This window comes from Diceros bicornis, chromosome 33 (genome assembly GCF_020826845.1).
Source record: "Diceros bicornis minor isolate mBicDic1 chromosome 33, mDicBic1.mat.cur, whole genome shotgun sequence".
NCBI lineage: Eukaryota > Metazoa > Chordata > Mammalia > Perissodactyla > Rhinocerotidae > Diceros > Diceros bicornis.
Window position 1 is genome coordinate 36,390,266 of NC_080772.1, and position 23,052 is coordinate 36,413,317.

Consider the following 23,052-nt stretch of genomic DNA (forward strand, 5'->3'; position numbering starts at 1 on the left):
TAGTCTGTCTGCCAGATGGATTTTGCCCAAACTCTCTCAGCAATGTTTAAAATAGCATCTTTTTTCTCCCTCCTGTCCACAAAATGCTTCTCTAGCATTCCACCAATGGAAAGTTTCACTCATTAAATAGCTTAGTAAGAAGATCCCTAAATACTCCCGACCCTGTGCAGAGCTTTTGAAAGAGCACGTGCTGGAGGAAAAATAGCTGAGGTTAATGGTAAGTGTCCCTGGGTCAAAAAATAGCAAACAGAGCAATGGCCCAGGAAACAAAGGAATGCGTTCTAATTCTAGATCCACCTCTGTTTGCTGTGACCTTAGGCAATAACTTGAGGACCTTTCTGATTTTCACTCCAATCACATAAATGCCTACCATGCCTACCGTGATTTATAAAGTGCCTACCATGTATTCAGCACAGAGGTGAAATAGGGCAGAAGGAGAATTATTAAAACATGGGGTGGTTTTGTGGAGAAAATACAGACTTTGGAACTGGATAACTCTACCATTTATTAAGTGTATTTCTGAGCAGGTTACTTAATCTCTCTTTCAGGAAACAAGATCATCTTTTAGTACCTACTATAGGTCTCTTATTTCTTATTTCTTTAGGGAAAAATAAGTATTTATAGGCTCTTGATATTTAATTATGAAGAAGGTGCTATTAGGTAAAATTCCTGGCTGAGAATTTTTAAACCCTAATTTGTGTTATGTAACCGTAACAAGTAACAATAAGTGTAGTAACTTTGTATTACTTAGGGTTCTCCAGAAAAACAGAACCAATAGGGTATATGCAGGTCTACACATATATATACAGGGAGAGAGATTTATTATAGGAATTGGCCCCTGTGGTTATGGAGGCCGAGAAGTCCCACAGTCTGCCATCTGCAGGCTGGAGGACCAGGAAAGCTGGTGGTGTAATTCAGGTCTGAGCCCAAAGGCCTGAGAAGAGAAGGGAGAAACCCACGGTACAAGTCCAGGCCTGGGTCCCAAAGCCCGAGAACCAGGAATGCTGATGTCTGATGTCCGAGGGCAGAAGACGGATATCTCAGGGCAAGCAGAGAGTGAATTTGCCCTTCCTCCACCATTTTGTTCTGTTCAGGCCCTCAGCAGATTGGATGATCCTGTTGGCATCGGTGAGGGCGATCTTTACTCGGTCCACTGATTCAAATGCTATTCTCTTCCCAGAACACTCTCACAGACACTCTCAGAAATAATGTTTTATCAGCTACCTGGGCATCCCCTAGCCTAGTGTCCTAAAATTAACCATCACAGTGCTGGAGTGCCAAAGATGGATAAGTGAATGAAAGCAGTTGTGTAAATGTCAGAGAGAGAAGGTATATTCAGTGTGAGAGGGCCTGTATGTGCAAAGCTCTGTAAAAGTCAGGATAAATAGCAACACAGAGATTACATACACACATATACGTATATACATATATGCACACTATGCATGTGATACACACATATATATTTACACGTACATAGATACTAAGAAATGAAATCTCCGCTGAGTAACTTGCTGAGTCACACAGCTCATAAGTTGTGGAGTTGGAATGCAAACCTAGACAGACTTCTGAAACACAATTCAGAATGATTAATGCTTTGATAACTGTGAAAAATGAGAATGTTTCCTAAAATAAAGAAGTTTCTAGTCTAAAAGCATTTTTTTCCTGTGGAATTATTTCCTAGAATAGAAATAAAACTAACTCTGAATACTACCAATGGAAAGAGTATCACATCCAATGCCGAGTGAGAGATTAAAACTTCAAATATCTGTCCTCATTAAGCAAATTTCCAACTGGATTATGCTGGAGGCCGTGAGGTTAGATCACCTGGGTGGACTTTTTCTGAGATATTCTTTTATTCTTTTCAATGTTATTGGAGAACACTTTGTTGTCTGACAATTTTTACCACTTCACTAAAAATAAATTCTAAGAAGACTTTTGTGGGAGCCAATAGGAGAGGTTGTCCCAGAGTCACCTCTGCCCAGGCTACTTGCTCTTTGCAGAGACTTTGATGTTCATAAAACTACTGCAAGGCAAACACATGGGAACCTGGAATTTTTTTTGTAAAATAGTTTGAGGAAAATCTGCATGCGTGGATTTTTATCAGAGTCAGAGAGTTTAGATTTCACAGATACAAAACATGTCACCCCCTTTCCCCCAAGCAGGTCTCGATTTCAGAGTCGACTTGGCCTTAGAGGAAGTGGATGAACAATGAAGAGCCTAGGTAAAAATTCTAAAGTAGGAGAGAGGAAGCAAAAAATAACATGTACATTTTATTCCCTGCTCTGCTTATTTATATCCCTTCCAATGCCCAGGAAAATCCTGGGCTGTGATACTCCGGCTAGACAATACTGTACCAAACAAACTGATACACTAGCTTAACTAAATGTTTCTTTGGAGTCAAAATAGCTAAGAATGCCAGATATTAATGACCACGTCAATCAGGAGAGGTAGGTTCTTTCCTGTACTTACTGACATGGAAACTGAGGTCCGGAATCAGCAAGGCGACTTATTCAAGAACAAATACTTCTGAGTTTCATCACTGAGACTCAAATTTGAGTCAAGGGGTCTTTTCTTTACATTCTAACTCTAGTGCTGCTAATGAAGTCATTGTTGTTGTTTTAATGATACAGATTTGCCCTGGACATTAGGAAAAATAAGAAAGCAAGCCAGAAAGGCTTGCGTGATAAGCGATGCCGAGGTCTGACAGAATCTTCATTCCCGCTCTGCTCTTCCAAATGGGGGGAAAGAACCTCAGTTGTTATAGAATTAGAGACACCGCATAACGTTACTTTAGGAGGAGTCCTAAATATTCGAATATATGTTTAGATAATGGTACCAATAATGTATTTGCTCACAGGAATACTGTGAAACTTAGATGAGGTTTGCTTCTTGCGCTAAGAAACAGGTGCTACACAATCAAAGACACTGTACACAAAAGACGTAGTGAAAATGCAAATATATATTTTTAACACATGTAGTGTTCACAGGTTTGAGATAGGAAAAAAAAATGGAAATGAAGAGTTTTCTCCTTCAATATTAATCAATCTTCTTACCCTCACTCACATTTCTAATGTATCTATTATTTCTGTCTTATAGGAAAGGTGGTGGGGGTGGGGTGGGAGGGGAATAACAGAGTTATTCTGATGAACAGTAAGAATATGGAATTAAAATAGTCCAAAGAACTAGAAATCTCCCTTGATACTCCCATTTTAAAAACTGAGTGTTCAGGAGAAATAGGCAAACATTGTTTGGAGGGAAAAAAGAGGTTTAAAATTATTTTTCAAAATATTTGTCCTTTTTACAATGTTATAAAGTAAATATTAAAAAAAATTTGCAGAATGGGTGATTTGACAAATACAACCCATGAAAAGTCAGAACTTAAATATTTTAAATGAAAACCAGACTACCTAAAACATGTAAAGATACATCAATGCCTAAATTCCATGTAATAACTTATTATACATGGTGAGAAAAGGGTGGTGAACAAAGAAAGAAATGCAGAAAGTAAATGATCACATTCATGGAAATAAACAGGCCCATAAGAAATTCATTCATTGACCAAACATTTATTGAGGACCTATTATTTTCTAGGCACTATGTAGAGAAATGCAAATGAAAACAACCTATCAAAATGCGAAACCAATGAGAATAATAAAGTAACATCAGTGATGCTAGGGAAAAACAGCTCTACTTTGCATGGTGTGTTGTAAATTGGTTCAATTTTTCTGGGAAATAATCTGCTCATATATTACAAGAGGTATAGAAATGTTTCTACCTTTTGACTTAGTTCTTTCACTCTTGGGAATAAACCTCAAAGAAATAAACAACAGCAAAGTAATTGTACAAAGATAAACATAGCAGTGCTATTCTTAATGAAAACTGACAGGGGCCAGCCCGGTGGCGCAAGCGGTTAAGTGCGTGCGCTCCGCTGCTGCGGCCCGGTGTTCACCGGTTCGGATCCCGGGCACGCACCGACGCGTTGCTTGTCAGGCCATGTGGTGGCAGCGTCCCATGTAAAGTGGAGGAAGATGGGCACCGATGTTAGCCCAGGGCCAGTCTTCCTCAGCAAAAAAAGAGGCCTGTTAGCACAGGGCTGATCTCCTCACACACACACAAAAAAACTGACAAAAAGGGCACAAGGCTGAATATGCATATTCACGACAAAAATGAACATGTATTAGTACATTTGCAAAGATAGAAAGATAATTACATTCACTTATTTATTCAATAACTGTTTGGTAGGCACTTATGTGGGCCAGGCATTGCCCCAAGGGCGGGGGATTGAGTGCAGAACAGACCAGATGTGGTGTCTGCCAGGGTCCCTAGGAGCCTGTGTCTTTGTGCAAAATAGAAGAAAGTCACCTCTCTGGCACATGCAGCCCTGTAGGCACAAAGCTTGGCCAGAAAAATACTCCCTTTTGCAAAGTAAATGGACCTTGTGCATGAGGGAGACCACCCCAACAGGGCTCTTGGCTCAGGGTGGGTGCAGGCCGGATTCCAGCCCTCCCAGCCCCTCACTGGACATCCCAGTGCAGAGTGCAATTGGCACAGACATATGTAAGAGTCCCATGCTTACCATTTAGTGAGGAAGAAAGACATGGAAGAAATACATGCACCAAGGAGAGTATAATTACAAGATAAATGCTCCAAAAGAAAGGAATATAGTCCAACCAGAGCATACAGCAAGGAGACCTAGGAGGTCCCTACAGTGGAGAATCAAGGAAGTTCTGAAAGAAGTTGAGATTAGGTAAAGGGGTGGGAAAAGTATCTGGGCAGAGGTGACAGCAGGTGCAAAGAAGTCCTCATGGCTGGATGGAGTGGCACATTTAAGGAACCGAAGTCTTAGAGAGCGTGGGGAGTGGAGGGCAACCTGAAGGAGAGAGGTAGCAGGGGCGAGACTCTGCAGGATCATGCAGGTCAGGATAAGAACTGTGTTCTGATTCCTAAGAGCAGTGTGAAAGCATCGAATGGTTTTAAGCAGGAGGGCAGTGGTGTGATCATATCCGCGTTTCTGAAAGATCCCTCTGGATGCAGAGTAGAGACTAGATTGTGGAGGATGCTGTTATTGGAGTGGAGACTGGGAGCAGGGCTCTGTGGCTGTCCAGTGAGAGATGGAGGCGGTCTGGACCAAAGTGGGGTAATGGAGAAGGTAGGAGGCAAATGACTGCAGACACACCTAGGAGGGGAAATTACAGGTCTTGGAGATGGACTGGCCATGTAGAGTGGAGTAGAGAGCCAGGGCGAATAAAGGGAGGCGTAAGCATGCGTTTTTTTTTCCATTGAAATTTCAAATGTTAACAATTTAAAGAGTTTGGTTATTGTATTAGTTTCCTAGGTCTGCTGTAACAAATTACCACACAACCAATGACCTACAACAGAAATTTATTTTCTCACAGTTCTGGAGGCCGGAGTTGAAAACCAAGGTGTTGGCAGGGCTGTGATCCCTCTGAGGACTCGAGGGAAGATCTTTCTTGCTTCTTCCAGCTTCTGGTGGCTCCATGAGTTCCTTGGCTGTGGCTGCATAGCTCCGATTTCTGCCTTGTTCTTCACATGGCCTTCCCCTCTGCTCCCTGTGTCTGCGTGTCTTCTCCTCTTCTGTCTCATGTGAGGACACTTGTCATTGGATTTAGGGCCCATCCAGATAAGCCAGAATGACATCATCTTGAGATCTTTAACTTAATTGTATCTGTAAAGACCCTTTATTTCTAAATAAGGTCACATTTACATGTTCCAAGAGTTAGGGCATGGGCATATCTTTGTGGGGGCCACCATTTCACCCACCACAGGCATTGTGTGAATAATCCCTTACATACCCCACAGTCGGGGCTACCCAGATTCACCTGTGTGCACACATCATTGTCTCCACACCTCATCTGAAGAGTGCTAAAAGGTCTGCCTTCAGTTCCCAAATAACCTCAAGTAATCGCCAAATCCAAAAGACACATCGGTCCTTGTGAAGTCTTTGTACTCTGTAACATCCCGCATGTACTCTCATCCCTGGATGCCATCTGTGCATAGAATCACCTGGTATTGAGATCTTTTGTTTCTTTGTCTCACTCTTCCAAGGCCCTTGATGGGAGAAATTGTTTCTTGTTCACCACTGTGCCCTCGTGGCTGGCACCGTGCCATACATGGCGTTCTCTGAGGAACATCACATTATGCTCTAAGGGGGTTCTGAATATAATTTTCTGTTGTTTTTATCAAATCGCAATTAGCTATTTAATTAATTAAAAAATGCCATATAGCACCTGCAAATTACTTTTGAAGGGAAGGAGGATATCAATGAAAATCAATATTCGTTGTACAGTTTTTATATAGCTGCTGGTGACATAAAGATGGAAAGTTCTGGTTTTTATATTTTAATAGCTGAGTCTGTTGGGGAGATCCATCTGAACAAATTAATTATAAATCAGTTGTAACTACTATAGTAAAGTCATGGATGGAATACTACAGAAGCACAGAACAGGGAGCAACTGGTTGTTTTGGGGGGAGTTAGAGGTGGCCTCAGAGAGGTGACATTTGAATTGAGTCTTGAAGGGTGAGTAGGCATTTTCCAGGGTGAGAACATTCCAAAGGGAGATAAAACCAGTGGGGAATCCTATTGAAATCATAAGAGCAATACCAAGGGTGAAAATTCAGATGTGTTTCAAAAAAAGTGCGCTTTTCACAGATGCAGGGGGAGGAGAGGAAGTGGTTAAACACATTTGGTGAATAAGACTTGGCACTGAACGTACATGTAGGAAAACAGCAGAAAAGCCCAAAAGGTGGTCCCTGGGTCTCTCTTTTAAAAATGGGGTGTCTGCACTCTTCAGATGTTAATTGGAAATGTGGTCTGGCTTTTCTCCATGACAGGCTGTAAATCTATATTTTAGTCGGGGCTTTGTTCTTTTGGATTAACATATAATGTCCTTGAAAGCCCTCAATTATTTTCTTTCTTACTTTTTCCTAAGAAAAAAGAACGCCCTCTAAAAAGCTACATGATACTGCCGATTTGGCTCATTTTAACACAGGTCACAGCATTTTTGAGTAGTAAACACGATTCCTAGCTCTTTCCAGTATCTAGATGTTTGGCAGGCCTGCCTCCATCACTGGAATAAATAACTGAGCTCCAGGGGCCTGTGACAGCTGTGGGTCTGTGAAGCCTGTGGGCATCTGGAAGGGGCAGAGGCGTCCTGTTTCTCCTCAACCACAGACAAGAAGAGAATCAAGGCAAAAAGCTCCCTTTTGCTTGAATTAACCAGACTATTGAGCAAGTTGAGAGCTTGTCTGGTCTACTGGTTTCAATTTGGCCTTAGAAACCAAATGAGTAACAGGAGATTTATTTGAGAAGCTGCTGTCAAGAATCTAAGATTCCTTTCAGCTGCAACCCAGAAGCACCTGGATTCTATTCCTAGAGTATTTCCTCCTGTGATGATAACATCAGCAATTAACACACTTGTATTTATAAAGCTTTATTCTTCAGGGAGTACTCAACCCTCGGGAGAGGTCAGCTAATTAATTTCTGCAATGTTTCAGATTAGACCGTTGTATGTTTTATGACCTTGAAGATTATAGTGATTAAGTCACTCAAATATTAAATCACTTTTGTAAGGACTCCCAGTAAGGAAGCGACAGAAAACAGCGAACATAGATCTTGGACATTCTGAGAAATATTTCCACTACTGTCCCAGAGCAGGACCCTCTCAGGGGTGCTCATATAGTCTTAAGCAAGGGGGAAAAATAAAAAAGAGAAGCCACATTATCAGCAGAGAAATAACATGCTTCAACATTCTAAAGAAACCCTAATTATGCTAATATATAAAGTCATCTGAAATGATCCATATCTCCGGAACCCTGACGATAACTTCTTAGCAGCTATGAAATCAGTGGTTGGACAAACTCTTTTCTTCTGTGGGGTGGTGGAGAGATCACTGGACTCTGATCCATGAAACTCAGGTTTGAATGTTGTCCCTTCCACTTATTAGCTATGTTATCCTGGGCAAGATAATTGACATCTTGGAATTACAATTTTCTCAACTGTGAAATGAAGGTATCAGTAACTGCCTGACAGTGCCCTCTTCTCTTCGCCTTAAGAGCCAGCATCCTGGTTCAAGACTCCATCATCTTCCACTTGAACCGCTGCAGCTGACTTCCCGTTGGTCTTCTCTGATTCCTGCTCCTCCACTGTTTCTTCTCCACATGGCTGTTCGAGTGGTCTTTTTTTTTTTTTTTTTTTTGTGAGGAAGCTCAGCCCTGAGCTAACATCCATGCTAATCCTCCTTTTTTTGCTGAGGAAGACCGGCTCTGAGCTAACATCTATTGCTAATCCTCCTCCTTTTTTCACCCCAAAGCCCCAGTAGATAGTAGTATATCATAGTTGCACATCCTTCTAGTTGCTGTATGTGGGACGCGGCCTCAACGTGGCCGGAGAAGCGGTGCGTCGGTGCACGCCCGGGGTTCCGAACCCGGGCTGCCAGTAGCGGAGCGCGATCACTTAACCACTAAGCCAGGGGGCCGGTCCTAGAGTGGTCTTTCAAAACTGTAATTCATGGTCGTTCTTTTGCCTAACACCCTCCACTGGCATTTATTTGTATTTAGAATAAAGTATAAATTCCTTACCACGGCCTAAAGCCCATGTGTAATGTGGTCCTCGCTCACCAATTTGGCCTCATCTCCCCACAGTGCCCTTTATTCACCGAACTCCAGCCAAGCCGACCTTCACGTCCTTCAACCAGACAAGATTGCCTCACCGCCAGGCCTTGCCGTTCCATCAAACGGGACGCTCTTCCCCCGTTTCCAGATGGCTGCTCCATTTACTCTCTCAAGTCTCAGGTCAAATACTATCTGTTCAGAGAGCTTGTCCCTGATCATGGTATCTAAATTAGCATCTCCAGTCACTTTCTAACAGTTTTTGCCTCCATAGCAGTTATCACAATGTGAATTTATCTTGTCTAGCTCATTATTTATTGTCAGTTTCCCCCCACAAGCCTGTAATCTCTGTGAGGGGCAACATCTCATTTTCTGTTTTCACAGTCTATTCCCAGAGTTTAGAGCAACACCTGACAGTCTAGCATGTACCAGGCACTCAATAAGTGTTTGTTGGATGGATAAATGAATAAGTTTAAAAGCAGTAACGCATATGGAAGTATCTATCCCACAAAATGCTTAATTTGATGTCTATTTTCTTACTCTTGGGGACTTACTTGGAGCATTAACTTCTCCTGGCCAAGAGGAAATGATAATAACAATAATTAGTATTTATTGAGCTTTTAATAGATTCTGGACACTGTCCTAAGTGCTTTTAATGAATTAACTCATTTACCAAATTTCTAAGATATGTACTATTATTATGATAGCTATTAAGATGAAGAAACTGAGGGACAGAGAGACCAAGTAACAAGAAAACAAAGCTCGTAAGTGTTGGAGCTGGGGTTTGGACTCAGGCAATTTGGTCCCACAGCTCTGATCACTGTCACTCGCCTACTCAAAACTGCTGTCTTAGCCCGATGTTCAAGTCTTCTGACAACCTGACAACAACTAACTCCCCCGACTTCTTCTTTCACTATTCATTCATTCTTTCATTCGCATATTCATTCAACATACACTGAACATCTACCTTATGCCAGGCACTGACCTACATCTTGGGACTAAAGAGCTGAGTGAGCCAAGTCTTTTGGGAAAGGAAAGGATAAACAGAAATGTAAAATCCTTATTTTGTCAATGCTCTCAGCACAAGCAAAGCTTTGCTAGATTGGAGCAGGAAATTCAAGACCTAAGATTTTTCTTTTATGGCAAATGACAGATGTCAATATTTACGAGGTGTCTTTCCGATACCTGATTTCTCCAAACACTGTCCCGGCTTTCAGGGTGACCAGAACTTGAGCACCATCAGGGCCTCCAAGAACTTGGACTTCTCCTTGCTTGATGATATACATTTCCTTGCCAATTTCTCCCTATATGCCAAATGTAAACAGGAACTTTATGCTTGACAATTACTCCCCAAATTGAGAAATAGAAACTATTCTAGAGGAATAAACATAAATGAAGGAAGCAAGGAACATCAATGTAACAGTAATTATCTGAAGACCCGAGGCAGTTACAGACATCTGTTGGACATATCACATGGAAGGAAATTATCAGGAAAGTGGTATTTCCCAACATGTGAGCATGGAATGCCACCACTGGACATGTGGAGACATTTCAGCCAGCACATTTTTCCAGGAATGGGCATGGGTAGAGGAAATAACTGATTGTAAGCATGCTCACTGTGGCTTTGGTGACCACTGCTATGCTTTGAAGAAGGTGTTTGGTCCATCCAATGAGCATGGGCTACAGCCATTCAAAGGTCAACTCTACTCTTCTGCTGATAGCATTGAGGTCTGATTTTAATAATCGGCACATGAGACCTTTAAGCTGTTATTCTTGTTCCATATTGACAGGAAAGCGTTAATGCAGCAGGTCATTTCACTCAGTTCTTGCTTATCTCTGGGGACTCTTAGAACGAGGGCAATGACCCATGTTCAAACCTGAGAACTAAACTCCTGGGATGTTCACACGGCCACTGGTTAATGGTGTTATTCTGTATGCCTAAGGCAGTGTGGCAGGTTGTACCAGGCTGTCAGCTTTGTTTAATGTAAACACAAAGATTTATGATGTGTACTTTGTATCTAGTTTGAAATCTAAACCATGGCTTGTTGTGTAGCTATGTGACTAGCCCCATTTAAGAACTCTGGACCCTGAGACTCAGACAGGGTTCCCTAGGTGGAGATATTTCGCTCTTGTCTCTCCGGTCCACAGCTGGAGAGAAGAATGCATCTATGTGACCTTCTCAGAAGTATGGAGGAAGCCTACCCCTGATTTCTCTTGTCTTTGCCTACGTATATCTTTTTCTTGCTGTTCCTGCACTGTATGCTTTCCTGTAATAAATCTTAATCCATAAATATAACTTTATGTTGAGTCATGCAAATCACCAAACTAGTGGGTGGTTGTGGGACCCTTGGAACACATCTTCTCACTCCAAGATCCAAAAAGAATAAATGTCTTACAAGAGACCTAAATGACATTTGGGCCAAGAAAAGCTGTTAAACTCTGAATGAGCCAGTTTGCATAATACTAGGCAAACTATCTGGATAATAGTATCTATATATCTTAATGAGTTAAGTCTTGATCACCCTGAGCTATAAAAAATATAGCATGAATGTAATACATTTACTTACTCAGTTCAGGAGGGGACTGGGTTATTTGAGTTAATCAAATATTCTTGTTAACCATATTTTCAAAGGATTAGAATACACTAAAATTAGCTCAGGATTAAACAAGGTTGATTATAGTTTATGCTCTGCGATGGCTGAGACATGTCCACTTTGTTCCAGTGCTAAGTGGGCTTGTGATATAGATACTCATTTATGAGTGAGGGAAATAGAATTGAACCGTTCTCTGGGAAGTTTTGAAGTCCTTCAATACTGAGGGTTATTTTCTTGAACATTATTGTTGTGTTATACTTGTTAGGTTGAGTTCAAGTTTTCACAATTCACCTCTTAGTTAGCATCTGTGAAACTGAAGCTCTCACTTTATCTCCCCATTATCTTTATGAGGAAGGTAGAGGAAGCACTATTATTCCCATTTTACAGAAAGAAAAATAAAGGCACAGATTGGCTTAACTGACTAGCCAAAGCTCCACAACACTAATTAGTAGAAACAAAAGGAAGCCTTGAATGCACATTTCTTGACTGAGCAATGCAGGAAGTAGGCTTAAATTTTGCATTGTGCAGAATATTAAGCATATATTTATTCTTAAATATAGGTCAAAGTAGAAATTCCAATACAGATGAGTCCTATAGTTATTTCCATAATATCAATGCCAATAATAATATCTTGCATTTGCAAGTACTTTTTTTTTTTTTTTGTGAGGAAGATCAGCCCTGAGCTAACATCCACACCAATCCTCCTCTTTTTTTTGCTGAGGAAGACTGGCCCTGGGCTAACATCTGTGCCCATTTTCCTCCACTTTATGTGGGACGCTACCACAGCATGGCCTGACAAGCGGTGCATTGGTGTGCGCCTGGGATCCGAACCCAGGTCACCAGCAGCCGGGTGCACGCACTTAACCGCTACGCCACGGGCCGGCCCCTGCATTTGCCAGTACTTTTAAAAGTCATAATAATATCTGATATTTACATTACTCCTTATTTTAATTCCTGTATTTATTTTATCAGAACATACTACTTTATAATTGCAAAGAATTTTCATAAGATATTAACTTGTCTAACTCAGAAAAATTCCAGTGAGGTCAAGTAGGAAAGATATCATTATTCTTATTTAAAAATTGGTGGTAGAGGCTTGAAACATTAAGTTCCTTGAGCAAACTTACAAGATTGGCAGATGACAGCCAATCTTGTTATAATTGTGTCATCTACCTCACTGACTCCACAGAATATGTACAGATGGACCATGTCTAATCACGAATCCAATATCAAGACTGGTCTCTTAAAAACCAGTAAAATATCTATGTTATTTTAAAAATAAGGGAAAGTGCCTGAAAATTAGTTTTCCAAGAGATACTCCAGGAAGTAATGATTAGGACAGGGTCATATTCCCTTTTCTTTGCATGAAGTGATTCTCAAGGAACTGGAATGATTTTCCAAAGGCAGTTATTGCAACTGACTGAAGGTAGAGGTATGTAATGGGGATTTACACACAGTTCAGCACTTTTAATTATTTTTTAATGATCATCTCAATAATTTTCCAAGGAGATCTGGCATAATCAACGAACCAAAACTTTCAGTATTTCTTGCATATTTCTAGGCTAATTTAAGCCTTTCCTGCAAGTTTAATTAGCATTCAGATGAAGTAGACATTCCTCAGAGAACAAGGTCTGACAGCACATGCAAAGTAAGATCAAACCGAGCTCTTGTGCCTGGTTTATGTACTAATTTGGAGAAAGTGTAGAAACTCAAGAGCTTCGTGTAGACTGAGGCAACCCTGAGTGAGTAAGCACTTCAACTTTTCAGGCTTCCTGTGAAGAAGGCTATTTCCGAAGCTAGTGGGGGCATTATTGACACTCAAATTGATTCTTGAAAATTAATCCTGGGAAAATTCCCAAATACTCTTCGAAGCAGTCCAAGCTACCCACTCAGTCAGTTTAGGAGCCATCTCGAGGATTAGGCAGGTCAGCAAACTCAGTCCCCAACTCTGCCATTTCTTCAATTATCTAGGCAACCTCCAATAAAACATGAGGTGTTTTTTTTTTTTTTTTTCCCTTTTCCTACAGTGATTTGTGGAAATGATAAGCAAAAACTAAACTGAATTCAGCGGTCTAAAATCTGGTCAAGTTACAATTTCTCATCTCTGTCAATATCTACTAGGACTTAAATCCCCTCTTAAAAACAAAAACAGAGAAAGGTGGCTGTAATCTCACGTCTTCTCCTTTCTGCTCTCCCCCTACTTATTTCGTGCCTTCTCTCACTTGTGTTCACTGATCTGTTTTTATTATTGAGTGATGGATGTGATACGAGGAAGAAATTAGAAATGAAAAGGTTGCATCCACTCTGCGTTTCACACGTGGTTAAGCGAACTTGCACTGCTTCGGGGCATGGGTGCTGAAGTTTCCATGAGTTATCTCCATTTTTCAGTCCTTGCTGCTTTTGGAACAAATTGAAAGGCCATTTTGGCGCATCAGGGCCATGTCATTCCAAATGCACCACTGCCCTAAAGGGGTCCTTAGAGTGAGCTGTGGCTTGTTTTTCCTATTTTAATGAAAATGATTTTGTATCACCGATCTGCCTACTTTTAGCTTGGAATAATTTCCGTGGGATTGCATATTCTTGGTTTCCATGATATCACAATCTCTCCTCCGTTTTCCTTCTACCTCTGACAGCTCCTTCTCAGCGGCCCTCTCTGCTTCTTCCTCATTGACCTGCTCCGTAAACATCGGTATTCTTCAAAATTACAGCCTTGGTCCTCTTCTCTTACCTTTTCTCGAGCTTCTCACGAAGTCAGCTTCCATTATATGCTGGTTCACAAAGATCCACCTCCAGTTCTGTCCTCTCCAATGGACTAGACTGACCTACACCTGTGCACACTGCTTCTCCACCCAGAGACCTTGAAGCACCTCACACTCTGCTTGACTTTGTCTTTCCCTAATATCCCAGTCCATCACTCGTTTCTGCTCCTTGAACGTGCCAAGCTCGGTCCCGCCTCATGGCTCCAAGGCTTCATCTAAAATGCTATCCTCTCCTCTTTTTTTACTACAGAACTATTTGTCTTTAGCTTTCACAAAGGTTGTGCCTGACAACCAGACAACTTCTCTCCTTCTCAACTCCCCCATTTAAATTAAGTGCCTTTGCCACTACACGCACTCCTGATAAATTCTATTTTCCTTTTATAGCACCTAGCACATTTTGGAGTTATGCATTTATTTAATTCCATTTGTTGTTTAGTCTCTTTCATCAGGCCAGTGATTCTCAAATTGGACTGCATTTTAGAATCCTCTGGGAGCTTTTAAAAAATATCAATAGGCGGGCTCCTCCCGGACCAACTGAATCACTGGAGACGAAGCCCAGACTTCTAAATTCAGGTGATTCTGCTGTTCACTGTGAATTGAATACCCCGCACTAGACTGTAAGCCCCTGGAGGACAAGAACCGTCTTTTTTGCTCACTGCTGATTATACCTAGCACAGTGCCGGGCCCATGGTATTCAAAAATATTTATTGAGTTTTATTGAATAAATGATACTAAACTTATTCTAACTTGTGACTTACTGTAATTCTGTGCAGAGACGATTCCTCCCATCCTGCCTTAGCTCTTGCTAGTTCTTTCCTCTGTCTGGAAGCCTGTTTCCTCCTTCAGTGGTTCACGCCAATTCATTTTTCAAGACTTAGCTTGAACATCATCTTCTTTGGGAAATCTTGCCAATCCCCCAGTGGGACAAGCTGAGTCCTACGACAGCTCGTGCTTACCTCTACCACAGCGCTTAACACATTATCTTGGAATGATGTAAGTGCTTCTCACCCTCACTCTTCTGAACTCCCCAGGGCTTTGGATCATCTCTCATTTCTTTGAACTGCTCATCTTCCTCTACTTTTATTTTGATTATTGACTTCACCATTGATCTAGTCTCTCAAGATATAAAACCCAACGCTATCATCCCTTCTCTCCCCACTTAAGCTAGTAATCAGAGATGTGCAAAAATGTTTACTTTGGAGTTATTTATAATAGCAAACATTTGGAAATTGATTATGATATACCCATAGATTATAATATTATGCAGCTTTAAAAAATGAGGTTGTGGAAGATTACTTAATAAAATGTAAAATGTTTGTGTGATGTATTGTGACATGACAAACAAGTTTCAAAACATAAGTACAGTGTGACGTCAATTTTATAAAACAAGCTCTATCTGTCCATCAATCAGTATAAAAGATAGGTCAAAATACATCAATAGTGGTTATTTTTGAGTGGTGCAATTTTTGTCTTTGTGCTTTTATGTGTTTTCCATTTTAAAAATAATGAACATGTAATACCTCTGTAATCGTAAAAAGCACAGTAAAGTAAAAAAAAAAAAATGTGGCATTGATTATCCACTAGCTGGATGAACTAAATGGAGGTAACTGACAGTTTGCTGAAGACATAAAAAGGGCAGAACCACCTTTCTCTCTGTAACTTTTTCTTCTACTTTAAATATTTAGAATTAATGGGGTGTGACGACTGATGACTTACATTTACACAAAGCAGCTTTCCAGACTACCCACACTCACATCATATAATATCAGTAATGAAATCCATATCGCCTTGTTCCATTTGGACTCTGAGAGCACATTATTGTTTCACAGAATTGTATCTCATAATTATTTCTTTCTATGGAATTCACTCTGGACAGATTTTGTTTAAACTATGCTCTTGACCCGTGTCTGATCTCCTCAAATGTATTTATTTACTAGTCATGATCTGAAAAATAGAAAAATAGCATGCACTGACCTTTTTGCAGACAAAGTCACCAGGTAAATAGACAGTGGATTTCAATCTTAGCAGCATGTCGTAAATCATCTGCGAATCACAACCCTAAAGAGAAAAATAATGAGAAAAATAATTCTTTAGACGGAGCTAAAAGGCCAATATTCCAAATGATTTTAAAATGCAATGAAAATAAACAGTAATAGAGGTTGTCTGTGTTAACACTAAAATATTAGTTGCCAATGGATATGGACTTGTCTTGACCCAAAATTTAGAAAAAAGATACCTATAGTATGATGGCAAGAGTTTGGACTCTGGTGAGGTAGATTTGGGTTTCAATCCTGTCTCCACTGTCACTATGTGATGTCTCATGACCTCAGTTTCCTCACCTGTTAAATTGGGGTAAAAATGGTACTTATCTCATAATGGTAAAATCTGACTCGTGTAAAACTTAATGTAACGCTTGATTAATGGTAGCTATTAACGATTATGATAATATACTAATGATAATAATTGGTTATTAGTATATTAGGACTGACATGGATCAAAATCTTGGCTGAATATTTTTCTTTCTTATAACATCTTTCATACTTTTGTTAGATATTATTAACACTGCAATCTTGTTTATCTTTCTTCCCCAACTCAATTATCATCTTAAACGCAGGGAAACTCTACGTACAGAATAGATACAAAAGCGGCATCTGTTGAGTGAATAACTCTTCATATCCACTTTAATAGTGTAAGAAACAATTTGATTTGTCAGAATATATGTCTATATTTGTATTCTGTCCAAATAATTATAGTTTATCTATATGACAGGCTAAAGAAAAATCTATAGATGCTTCAAAAATCTCACCTTATTTTACATCATGGTTTCGAATCTTTTACTTTCACCAAATATTTGTATTTTTTCCTTCCAGAGCTGCTAATATGTAGCAGCTTTCCTTTTGTGGCTAGTCCTGCCCATCGCTTAGGGGAATTATTATTTTGCAGAGAGCTAATCACAGTCAGTAGCAGAGGAGGGCGAGAGAGGGGCAAAGGGCTGGCCCCCAATCTGTGGATTGGATGACCATTCCTTTAGCAACCGCCAGTTTCCCTAACGATTTCAGCAGCAAACGCTTGACCTAGATCCATACGAAATTTAGACCTCGGGCTACTTGACTGATAAGGAAAGTTAATCATTTATGATTGAAGTATCTCCAAGTAGCGAGTGAGAAGCATTCAGATGAACTTGGTGCTAGAATTTAAGAAATTTATTTGAGAAAGTATAGCTTTTGGTTATCCAGGATGGAAAAAACGGCCAGGGCCGGCAGGAATACATTCTTAATATAGTCCCACATATATGACGAGAAGCCACTATGAGCGAGCCTTTGTACCATGCCTTGGAGCAAGTCTAGTTGGGATGATGTTTTAAGCCAACAGAAAGGCTGTAATTGATGGTAGAAGTTAGTTGTGTCGTAAGACATCCCAGGCGAATACCTATAAAACTTTTAAGAGCACGGGGGTTCCACTTCTGCCTGGGAGTGGGGTTGGGAGAGGAGAAGCATCCAGAAGATGCTTATGCAGGTAACACATTCTGAGTCCCTTGAGGATGAGTATGATTTGTATCTGCAGACACACGAACGTCCTTTTAGGTAGAGGGCAATTTACCTGTTCCTTCCTTGTTATGTACTTGTTTTGTGCAAAGTATAATTTGTATACTTTGTATACAAAGTATTGTAAAAATAATAAATAAATTTTTATTTGTATTTGTTTTATTCCCACTATGTCTTATAAGTTCTCATATTTGCTAAAGCAAATCACAAACATTAATTTCTTCCTAAAAATTGTGATTATTTTGTTTTTAGTAAAAATTCTCTAAATGTGTGGCTCATGTGCCTGATTTCTTTTAACGCTGTCATTGGTTCAGAGAAATTTCATTTCAGAAATTGACCTTCTGATCACTCAGAACCCGTTTAGAAAAAACACAAAGTAAAGTAAAAAACAAAAGAAAAAGCCAACAGTTGACTTTGGGCACTGAGAATGTTGGTAAGGAAGAGCGCTTTACAATGCAGATGTGTTTAATTCTCACAACAGGTCCAAGAGGTAGTTCTTGTTACTCCCCAGGGAGTAGTTCAGCAGCTTTCCCAAGTTCATACAGCTAGTATGAGAAGTCTGACTCCAGAGACCATGGTAGGTCATGGTGCATCTCACAGAGATTTGCCATTTGGAGGAGGTGGAATGAGTCATGCACATCAGGAGGGAAGGCATCCAGCCTGAGGAGACAGCCAGTATAAAGGCATTAAGGGAGGACCATCCTGGCATGTCGGAGGAAGAAAAAAAAAACCATAAACACACTTTAGATTGATTTTAGGATTTCCTCCACTAAGAAAAGTTAGCATCCTTGATGTTTTAGGAAAAATTCATCAGAAATATGCTTGGAAGTTCTTAAGCATAAATATGTCTGGAGTATCATTGCAATGAAGTTAACTCTCATTCACTTCCACGGAGAATAACATTGTAAATGATCAGAAATAGAAGATCTCAAAAAACCCACTTACATTTACTTTTTTTGTGCACAACTGATTTTTTGGTATTAATTATTACAATTATAATTTGTAGGTCAAAAATAGAGTTTTCATTCCTTAAACAATTCCTATTGGAATAAACTTTGACAAAAATTCCCAACTATATTACATTGTATCCATAGCAATTATTAATGATTTTAAGTGTTGTTTTCCTATGGAAATAATTCCTGTTCTATATAAATGTACAAAGATGTGTGTGGCAGTATTGTTTTCAATACTGAAGAAGTTAGAAACAATGTGATGTCAATCTGTGGACAGATAAAAATATTGAAGATTTGTAGGTTGGAATACCATAGGGTGGCTAAAATAAATAAACCAGATCTCTCTTTCTCTCTGTTTAGACAGGATTGAACTCGATAAACTATGTGGTTTGCATAAGAGCAAGGTATAGAATCTATTCAATATGATTACAACTATGAAAAAACTACACGAAATAATACTGGCTGTCATTGATGTTTATATGGATATAAAATAAAGTTATAAAAATGAGGATTGGAAGGATAACCTCAAAAATCATCTTAGTGGCCACCTCTGGGAAAGAGGAAAGAGAATGGATCGGGGGAGAAGAACTGATGAGCTTCAAACTTTAATTTTTATTAATTTTAATAAAAATAAAGTAAAATGCACATCCCAAGATTGTTCGTAGGAACAAAATCCCCTTTGTGGAGGAATGCATTTCATCTTTTTTCCTCTATCCTTCAGGCGAGCTCACTGGCAGAAAGCACTAATAAAGGAACCCAATCAGTGGAAAGGGTTAGACCAAACTAGGAGATAAACCCTAAAGTAGACAAGCAAACAATTAGTGCTTTCCTCAGTAGAACTGACGTGGACAGCTTTTAGCTTATAGCTTGGGTTTCCTCAGAGGAAAACACTTGAACCATTACACATAGCATTTTTATTAACATAATTGCACAAAACATGTATCAAATCCTGTAAACGGAACATGGTAGCCGTACGTAGTAAACACCTAGGATCTAAATCTCATCAATTAAGTGATTCTATTCTCTAAGATTTGCTTTGTGCACAGTGCACTGGCCCTCGGGCACCTGCGGTGTAGGACTGGCTCCTTCTCATCTGTACTTTAGTCTTAGTGAAATGAAGTTTGCATTATGAAGTCGCTATATTTTATGATATGTTTGCAAACAATCTGTTTTTCCTCTCCAGAAAATGATTATTTTCTTGAGACACACTTTGTTCCATTAGTGTATGATCAAAAAGAATTACATCCCAGGGCTAGCTTTTTTTCTCCTTGTAATGCAGCTCCATTTCCTTTGCAGAAGTCATTAGGAGATTTTCTGATTCACACAGAGTCAGAGCACAGTCACTGTTTCATAAATGTCCCCTTTTCTATAAAGTGAGAGGACCTGTATAAGCATCAACATTAACATTATGTTAACACATAACATTTGTATTAAATTTTCTATTTTTTTATCTTCACCTGTTTAATCTTCACCTCCCTGTGCTGCCTGGCATTAATTAATACGTTGTTATCACCTCTGGTTTTGAGATGAGGAAACGGAAGTGTATTGACTATTTCCCTAAGGTCACACGTGCAGTAGGTTTCAGAAGAAGAGTATCACCAGAGCGTGTTTTTTTTTTTTTTTTAAATCTACATTCTGAGCAACTTGAGGGCAAGATTTGTATACTATTCACTTGTGTATCCTCAGTGTCTCACCAGCGCTTGGGGCATATGGTCTGATGTAAGGAATGACATTTTAGAGATTATTCCATTTTCAACAATGGGAAATTCAGTGCTGTACAAAAACTGTGTGTTACAGATCTGAATAAGGATTCTGGAGATTCGATTGGAGTTGGGAAAAATTTTGTTTTCATTCAAAACATAACCTATAGGTTACATGGTGGTTTCTACACCCAGGAAGTTCTTCTTTTAATAATGGCAAGCTCTGCACACAATTGTAAAGTTGGTAAAATTTATCTTTGGAACACCTACGTTCTCATTCCTGTAAGATCTCTCCATTTCTAGGCTCATTCTTGCTTTCTCCGAAACAGAACTTAAGATATTATCAGTAATTTGTAACTCATTGTGACTTTGTCACCCTCAAGTACAAACAGTGGTCTTCAGGGATTTTTCCAACTCGGCCTTGTAAAAGGAAATGCTCTGTCCCATCTTAAGCTCCATTCCCATTATGCAGATGGTGGGTGGTATGTCTGCAGCAGGGCATTCTGAATCAGCTGCCCGTGCCCTTGCCTATGCTGGTCATGGCTACTGGTTGGTAGCTGTTGGGAACAGCAGTCAAATGTGCTAAATAATTTGCAAAGTACTATAATGTCAGGACTCATTGAGTTCTAAGTGACGTCAGACCCAACCCTGCCCTCAATATTTGCAAACACTAGTAGAAGTCCTCTCCATCAAGCTTTCCTTGAGAACTGACAGTAATTCTGTTTTTCTAGGAGCTTCGCCATCACATGGCCAAGGTGGGCAGTCACAAATTGGACGGAACCTTGAGTATCTAATCCATCTTCTTGCGATCAGGCAGGGCCACACAGAACCTGATTTTACCGGTGTGGAAACTCCCCTGTGATTGAATAAGTTTTACTCCTCTGATAGTAATAAAAGTAATAATAACACTATGACTCACTATGTGCCAGGTACTGATATAAGCGCTTTATATGTTTTGAGTCACTTAATCAACACACAGAAACCAAGGATACTGTCTTATTTACTTAGAGTTTCCCCACCCTATTGGGAGGTGCTGGAGAGCAGGGACTATGTGGGTGCCATATCTGGGGATCCCACTAGTGCATTAGACAGAGTAACTGCTCAGGATGGGTAGTTGAGTGGAGTTCACCTGGGTTACAAGCTCATTGTTCAAAATACTTAAAAAAAAGTCTGGCAACAACACTGTATTACTGATACCACCAAGGTAAAAATAAAGTTAATAAAACTAAAACGTAGTAAGTCTCGCTGTAACGCTCTGATTTCAGGTCCTCTGGGGGAAATCCGTGATGGCATATCTGATCAGGGTGTGACTGCATGTGTGAGGGGTAGAAATCATTCATTTTGCCACTCCCATCCATTCCTGGCTCAGTCTGCTGCTCACATACTAAACTCTTCTGCATCTTTCCTAACACTGAAGTCACAGGCTTCCCAGGCTCTACTCACCACATAACCACAAACAACGTCACAGACCCCAGAGAGGTATCCAGTTTGGGATGGGTTCTGCATTTTACCAGAGCAGCAAGTAGCGAGACACGTTGCGCTCGCCTACACCCCCATTTTGGCATCTCTGGGTCCCTGGTTTCCTACTGTCTACAGTGGGGTCTTTTTCCGTTTCTAAAGGATGCAATTTTAATTTCAGCCACTGGGTGGCGCAACAGAACTTTCATTAAATTTTCTCCCGTTTCTGGTAATTTAGTGGTAGAGGCAAAATGTGATTTTCCTAGCATTTAATTTGATAAAACATGTTTAAAAATTGAAATCAAAATAATAAATCATCAGAAAGGAGGGGACATTGCCCAACCTCCTAGAAATGAATCACTTCTTATTAGCTTAATACTTGAGCCTGGGCTGGAAGGATGTGCAATCTGGAGGGAAGAAGAGACATTTTTGTGAAAAATTTACAAAATATTCTAATATGACTGTTCATCTCTAAGTTCTTTACAAACTCTGATCACCCCGTGTAGAAGCAGCAAATCTGACTAATTAACCACACTTGCTGGAAGCAAAGTTTTAGTGAATATCGACGTCTCTAATTCTACCGTCTTTGATTAAGAGGGAACAAAAGCCACGTGAGTTTCAGGGTTTCTTCTCAGCGGGAGAGCAGCCGAGTGCGTGTGAATTTAGGCATCTGGGGGTGAAACTAACTGATGCACCCGGTCTGTGAAAACTGCTAAACGATGGCCTGGAACTTGCGTTGATCCCTGACTCTGGAGAACCTTCTCTGGGTCCCCAGCACCCTATCACTTATCCGGATGGGGCTGGTGGGGAGCTGAGAGGCAGCGCCACAGAGCGTTAAGTTCACGGCCTGTGGAGTGAGAAAAACCTGTCCTCAAACCCGGCCCATTGCTTAGAGCTCAGCGGCCTCAGTCAGGCCAACAGCTTGCAATTTCTGTAAAACGGGGAGAGTAGTAACATTTCCTCGGAGGCTTGCTGGGAGAATTGATTGAGAGAAGGTGATGATGCGGTTAGTACAGTGTAGTCCATAGTCAGAACTCAATAAACAGCAGCTATTGTTATTTTGGAGAAGACGTGTATCGATTTTAGAATTCGGGGTTAGCAACAGTTCCTTTTCTTACCCTGGACTTAATTATGCTCCATACTTCGACAACGCTTGGGGGCTGTGATGGTTAATTCCATGCGTCACCTTGGCTAGCCCATGGTGCTCAGATATTTGATCAAACGCTAGTCTAAATGTCTCTGTGAAGGTATTTTTTAGATGAGAGTCACATTTAAATCAGTAGACTGAGTAAAGCAGAGTATGCATCATTACGTGGGTGGGCCTCATCCAGTCAGTTGAGGGCATTAAGAAAAAAAGTCTGAAGTCCCCTGGGGAAGAGGGACTTCTGCTTCCAGGCTGTCTTTGGACTCGAACT

The 23,052-nt window shown here is 40.3% G+C and overlaps 1 protein-coding gene across 1 annotated transcript in view; it reads right to left on the bottom strand.

The window, feature by feature from the left end:
* CNGB3 (cyclic nucleotide gated channel subunit beta 3) overlaps positions 1-23,052 on the bottom strand; it is a 144,353-nt gene that overhangs the window by 11,377 nt on the left and 109,924 nt on the right. Inside the window, exons 14-15 of the mRNA XM_058529003.1 lie at positions 15,956-16,039; positions 9,814-9,932 (exon numbers count right to left, since the gene is read on the bottom strand). Coding sequence (XP_058384986.1) covers positions 9,814-9,932; positions 15,956-16,039 — 203 coding nt within the window. The remainder of the gene's footprint in view (positions 1-9,813; positions 9,933-15,955; positions 16,040-23,052) is intronic.